At 40.1% G+C, this 6,802-nt stretch overlaps 1 protein-coding gene across 1 annotated transcript in view; it reads right to left on the bottom strand.

The window, feature by feature from the left end:
- Positions 1 to 3,364: 3,364 nt before the first annotated feature.
- Positions 3,365 to 6,802, bottom strand: part of GALNT2 (polypeptide N-acetylgalactosaminyltransferase 2) — a 101,737-nt gene continuing 98,299 nt past the window's right edge. Inside the window, exon 16 of the mRNA XM_061471290.1 lies at positions 3,365 to 6,289. Within this exon, the coding sequence (XP_061327274.1) occupies positions 6,134 to 6,289 (156 nt within the window). The 3' untranslated portion in view covers positions 3,365 to 6,133. The remainder of the gene's footprint in view (positions 6,290 to 6,802) is intronic.

Raw genomic sequence — 6,802 nt, 5'->3', positions numbered from 1 at the left:
AGGAAAAATAAAAGCAATATCATTATACAAACCCAAAACCAGCAGGTGAGTGGTTCACACCATACCCCACAGAGCACACACTGCAGATAAGACAGAGCGTTTGCTTTCTCAGGGTTGTCTAAGCCAGAGTGTTATGTTAAAAACTTTTTATCTCCCTTGCTCCCTCTTCCTCCTCTGTTGCCACTACAGGCGTTGCTGTCTTAAGACTCAGATACCATCAGTAAGGCTGCTTTGGTATAAGTAATAAAAAATGTTATCATCATTAAAGGTATCTCAACTGGGAAGCAAAACAGAGCATCCCTCTGCTCTCTAGAGCCTTCAAAAGGCCAACTCGACTCTCTAAGATGGAGAGACAACAATAAAGTTAATCTCATCCTGCTGCTTTATTCACTTAATTGTCTCAATGGAACAGGCACCAATGCTAGCCCAGGGGAGGAGGCAGGATCAGCATTAACAAATAGGCTGGCTCAGCTGAGCACGGAGCTGCCACCTATGAACCCACCTCACATCCACTTCAAAAACAACTTGCTGGGCAGGAAGAAAGGGGGGCACAGAGGTTAACAAAGTCAGAAGTGTTTTGCAGAAGCTGTGCTCACAACAACCACACCACGACAGGCTCTTGGTAGTCTTTTTCTAACCCTCTTTTTGCCACAACGCCCAGATTAACCAAAGGTGAGGTTTAATTAATACAGGTATGGCAGAAAGCAGCCATTTGCTACTTCACATCCTTTTCATTAATAATAATAATAAAAAAAAAACCTTGGATTAAAAACATCTGCTGGGTAGAAACAGGAACTTGAAATCAAACAAGTCCCTCTTCCTGCATATGGAGCAACAACATGCAGCTGTGCAGCCAGAAATCAAATCGAATGAAATCAGATCAAAAGAGTATTTTGCACTCATTCAGACAACCTCTTGGAGGGCTGTGCAGAGAGAACATCTGTGGACTGACTTTATTCCCAGTTTTTAAGCTTGATTACTAGGAGATCTTAAAATAGCTACTGGATGTTAAGCTGTAAATAAAATGTGCAGTCTAACAAAAGATGCAGCCCTGACAGTTGTGCTCATTCCGTAATCACGGCTCATTATCCCAGACTATTTTTTCTCAGTGGTTTCTATTCATTTGAAATCATTCTGTGCAGGAACCAGCCTCTTCCCAGAGTGTTCGATAACAAGTTATTGCTATGAAGTTATTCACTGTATTTCAGTCTGAATTAGGACACAGATGATGCACACATGCAACTCAGGACCATACAAATTTTATAGTCACTATATTTAATATACATTTGAGTAAGGCAAAGGGGGGGATCATGGTAATTTCATGCAAAAAAATATAGCAATTTAAAATAATTAAGGTTATGGCAGTAGCACCCCAGCCAGGAACTGGACAATGCTCTGCAGGAACCATTTGAAACAAGACAATGGTCCTTACCTCAACCTCAAGTACATCATAGTCCTTTAATCTCTCCCAATACCTGTCTTCCTTTCCAAATGCACTCAGGCATCCTCTGGAAAACTGATGATTTAAAATACATTTTTGTTTATCCACAAACAGGAACTATTAGATGTTCCCTTATAAAAGAGGCATAAACACCCCTGGTTTTATGCAGTCAAGCAGAGCAAACCCATGAATCAAAACTGGCTAAAAAGTATGACCTGGAATTCCAGAAAATGAATTACACTGAATGAGAATTTTTTTTTTTTTCCCCAAATATATACTTGAATATAAGGCAAAGGAAACAATGGAGTTCTGGTGAGTAGCAATGCAAGATCTGCTGAAGTTTATTGCTGGACAGCCCATTCAGTCCTGACACTTATATTGAGAAGTTTACTGAGAACAGTGTGTACAGAAAATGTGTAAGACCCTAGGCAGATACATAAGGGACAGACTGCTACAGTCAGCATTGGATTAGATGAAAAGCTTCTACTGCCAAAAGCCTGTTGTAATTATCTTTTAGTATTACCTGTCACCTCACAGGTGTCAAAGGGCATTTCAGATGGAGAATCCTCATTTGAGTTCCCAAGACACAATCTTCAAAAAGCTGTTTCTCCAGTTTACTGCAGTTTGACAGAACCATCCTGGTTTTGCCAGCCATAAATATTAAAGAGTGATTTGCTTGATTTAATTTAGGCTTTTTGAAAGGTGCCAAAGCACCGACTTCTGGCACACGGGGACAGCAAGTTTACACCTAGAGCCTGATGGGTAACAATCTTCAGCTTCCTCAAAGAGCAGAAGTGTTTAAATCTCTCCTATAACTGCTTCTGCAGGTTATGGGAGCTGATCACGTCCTTGGTGCTTACTGTAAAGCTGTTTCACAGGCCAGGTGCAAAGGTTCTTGTCCTGCATGCCACAAACCAGGAAGGAAGGATGTATCCCAAGAGCTGACTGACCTGAGGCGTCTCTGAAGCTGGACAAAACATCACAGATGAGATTTTTTACTTATTCTTCTGCTTCCATCTACCCTCCCAAAGAACGCTGCTTGCCTTGCTGCTCACCCCTACCAACCAAGGTGTTGCTGTAACTGTGCACCGTGCCCTCCTACATCAATAGGAGAATCTCACACTTTCACAGCTGTTCATCACCTACCATGGAGGATTTGCTTCCTCCCCAGCTGTGCCAGTGCAAGTTCATTTGCAAGCTCTCCGAACTAGACATGTGAAGTGTTTGCCTCACAAAACAAGTTTCTTAAAAAGAGTGGGTTTGGGTGTTTTTGTTTTTTTTTTTTTTTGATTTTGAGTATTTCAGATCTAGCTTCAAGTGCACCACAGCCATCTGAGCTACCACCCTGTACAAATGGCGGAAAAGACTATACAAGCAGATGTGGACAGGCACCCCCATCAGCTGTGAGAGCTGTAGCTGTTGCCATCGTCCTGCAGGCTGCAGGATGTTCTGCCAGGCTTGGCCTACTGAGGTCTGGCAGGGATAGTCCAGGTCTTGAGAATATTAGGCCTAACGGGGCAGGAGGAGGAGGTATCCTAATATTCTAATAAGATGTACTCTTCACCATGAGGGTGGTGAGGCACTGGCACAGGTCGCCCAGAGAAGCTGTGGCTGCCCCTTCCCTGGCAGTGTTCAAGGTCAGGTTGGATGGGGCTTGGAGCAACCTGCTCTAGTGGAAGGTGTCCCTGCCCATGGCAGAGGGGTTGAAACTGGATGAGCTTTAAGATCCCTTCCAACCCAAACCACTCTATGAAAACAGAAACTTGCTTTTCATAAATGCAAATATATACCCGGAAATACATACTTTTAAAACAAGAACTTTATGAAACAACAAAGTGAAGGGAAGCATTTGAAAACTACTTCAATCTACAAGCTCCAGGCACACTTCTGGGTTTTACTCACTTATATTAACCACCACACACGTATCTATAAAGCATTCTTCTTTATTTAAGTTAAACAATTTTTCAAGGATGGTTTCCATCTATAAAATGAACAAAGTACAAGCTCTGTACAGCAGACTTTTCAAACCAACTGAAAAAAACATTTCCAAACTATGTTTTGAAAATCTGCAAAACAAACAGTATCACCATTCTTGCTCTGAAGACGGTAAGAAAAGTTCTCAGGAGACACCATTGCAATATGCTTCAAGGGCTTTTCATTTATCTTTCAAATGGGTGAATTTCTTCAACATGAAACCCCTCTAAAATCACAGTAAGTAACTTTGGCACACTGTCATGTAAACATCATAACAAAAGGATACAGCTTCTTGTCCGTTCTCCCAAACAAAAGCAACATACAGGTCCTATATTAAACCCCCCATGCCCAGCATCCATGGGGAATTAGTGGAAATACTCCTACTTTATATGGTAACGGTTGACATGAAAGACTTAAGAGGTGGAACATGAATTTTTTAGTAGCACTTCTGATTCAGAGGTAAGAGGCAGGTCAATATTCAGAGATGCGACTGCTGATTTCAGTTAGTACTACTCTTACTGTGATCAAAGTTGTAAATGGAAATACTTCCATGGTAGAAGCTGAGTGTTTGGTTTTTTTTCTTCCTTTAAATTTTGTTTTTTAGAACCTCAAACAACTGATTTGCTGCTGAGCCCATATTTCAGCATTTCTTTTTCCATAATATGAAGAAATCTACCGCTATGTTTATGAATCATGTTCTTCAAGTTTTCAGCTATGTTAAGAGGCTACAGATAGGTAGAGACTAAAAGCTGAAAAATAGTTTACCCACTGCATGGCCTCTAAAACAGGCAAGTTTTGGAGTCAGTGGATTGTGAAGAAGTGGGGAAAAAACCAAGGTATTAGTTATTCATAATGGGAGAAACTGGGTTTAGTGCCCCATCAAAAATGTATGCAGGTACTTGCAATCATAACTTCAGACACACAAATGGGCACATTGGCCGGCACAGCTAAAGCCATTTTGCCCAGCAGAGTTCCACCTCTACACCTAATGCAGAGATGCAGCCAAAGGAAACTGGAAATAAAAATAAAAAAAAAAAAGTAAAATAAAGTAAAATAAAGTAAAATAAAGTAAAATAAAATAAAAATCAGGAACTGCTCTACTTCCAGGAACAAAGACAGAGGGGAACTGTACCGGCACACTGCAGTACAGCAGATTTCCCTATGGCCAACCCTTACATTTTTCTGAGATCCCTCATCTCATCCAAACCACTTCCTGGCACTGCATGTCTACCCTAATCTTTGTCACTGCTGTCTCACTTATTAGTACTTATTTACTTTTTCTTTTCCTTTTAAAAGCTCATTGAAGCATTTGCTTTCAATAGAAAAGTATATATGCAAACATAAGAAAGGACAGGTCAAAGTTGCGGTTAACTTTGACAATATTATTTTAATATAAAAATGACATCAGCTGGACTGAAGCTGCAAAATGCACGGGTTCTATGGTTAAAACACACAGGATCTGCTGGTATCCAGGCTGTTTCCCAGAGCCAAGCCTGAATCCCTTCAAAAGCTCCATTTAAAGAAACAAAATGGAAGAAAATTTCCCAGTAGTAGGTCTATAAATTAAGCAAGTGCAGTTCAGAGATATTACATAGCTGCTCATCCTTGCAAGTTAAAATTCAGGTCTTGTGCTGTTGACAGTGACGTTACTATTGCATCTTATGTCTACAACTCAGAAGGGGAGTCTGAGACTAATTTTTCTCATTAGGGCCAGAACAAAACTGCGCTGAACCCACATGGCTGCACTAAAGATCTGCACCTTTTATACTGTTTTGTAACAGAAGAAGAAGTATTTTAAAGACAAAGTACTATAGAAATTATCAACACAAATATCAAGTACAAGTTTAAGGTTATCAAGAGCACATGTAATGAATTTCCAAGTTGGAATAAGCAATCAGAGCAATCATCTGTGCAGATGCATTGGCTTATTCTGCTATTTCCTTTCTCCTCCTGAGTTTCATGATCTCCAGTGAGGGCGAAGTTAAGAAGTAGATCCAGTTTGCAAAGCAAAAGCATCCAGTGTTAGCACGGACATCATACTCAGCAGCACAAAATCCGCACCTTCATAAACTTTCACTCTCCTAGCACTCCAATCCAATTCCTGTTTATACATACATCTATCACTTTGTTGATAATTATAGGATGAAGAAAACTGATATAAACCGTTGGGAGCTGACAATATATATACTTTTATATATTTATATTTAGAGTCCATCATAGAAAAGTTCATATTCAAATTACCAAGTACACACAGGAGAAAAAAAAAGCCTTCAAAATGACACTTCTGTTTCTGGAAACAACAAACCGTGATTTCTATGCAAATGGAGTTCGCAAATGACCTTCTCCTAGAAATTGTTCCCACCCTCCCTCCCACACCCTGTTCCCCACAGGTGTTTCTTCAGATCCTTTTTTATCATACATCAGTTGTTCCTAGAGTTAATTATCTGCTGTGCAAGTGTGTAACTGAAGACGGAAAGGAACCGTTGAAGTCTTCACACCAAGAAGGAATTGTGCTGCAGTCATGTTCAGTAACACTTTTGCAGTGCTCCAAGTCCCCTGGATCCCTGCTGTCTGCTTCAGCACTCTCCTATTTTCAGATAAAGGTGGAATACTGAGGTATATAAGTTCCGTGGAAAGTTTTAAGAAATACATCAGTAATTCAATCAAAACTTTGCCCAATGTCTCTGAATCGAAACAGCATTTTGCTTGTAAGTCTTTCTACTGCTGCAGATTGAGTGTGAATTTCCACTGTTGCGACAAAGAAGGACTGCAGATCTCAACGGTGAGACCACCATTTTTGGCATTTCGGCTGTCTAGACAGAGGTTGCTGCCAACGTGCCTCAGTTTAGAGTTGCTTTCAATTTGTTCCCATTTCTGAAAGAGGAAAAAAAAACAACAAACCAACAGTTACTGAGCTAGAAAAGCAGGAAAAGGATGAGTTCGACATCCTGTCCTTTGAAGTCTTCATAAGCTTCCCTGGCTTGTGCTTTGGAAAGCCATGGAAACTTCAATAGTACACAATTTCAATGATCCTTGAATAAGAGTATAGGGGTTATGGCAAGCCTTGACAAAACAACTGCTTATTCAGGTAACATACTGCAATACATACAAAATGCACACAATTGTGTTACCTGTGTGAAACCTTCGATCTGAAGGAAAAAAAAAGTCACAAAACCCATCCACCTAACACTGCAATTCTAAACATAGAGAGAAGCAAGAAACACAATCACTGAAGACAACTTTACATAAGTCTGTCAGACACCTTTCAATTATATAGAAGGCAACCAGTCAGCCTGTGCTTTTAGAACATCTTTGCTCAAGGTGATGTCAAGTACAGAGTAAATCCCAAATACAGAATGTTAAAAAATAATTTAAAAAAAACCTTTT

The sequence above is a fragment of the Pezoporus flaviventris genome, unplaced genomic scaffold (genome assembly GCF_033815535.1).
Source record: "Pezoporus flaviventris isolate CSIRO_AGI_PZ_B2104156 unplaced genomic scaffold, CSIRO_AGI_Pfla_v1 ptg000066l, whole genome shotgun sequence".
In the NCBI taxonomy this organism is placed as follows: domain Eukaryota; kingdom Metazoa; phylum Chordata; class Aves; order Psittaciformes; family Psittacidae; genus Pezoporus; species Pezoporus flaviventris.
This window is presented reverse-complemented; position numbering and strand designations above follow the sequence as displayed.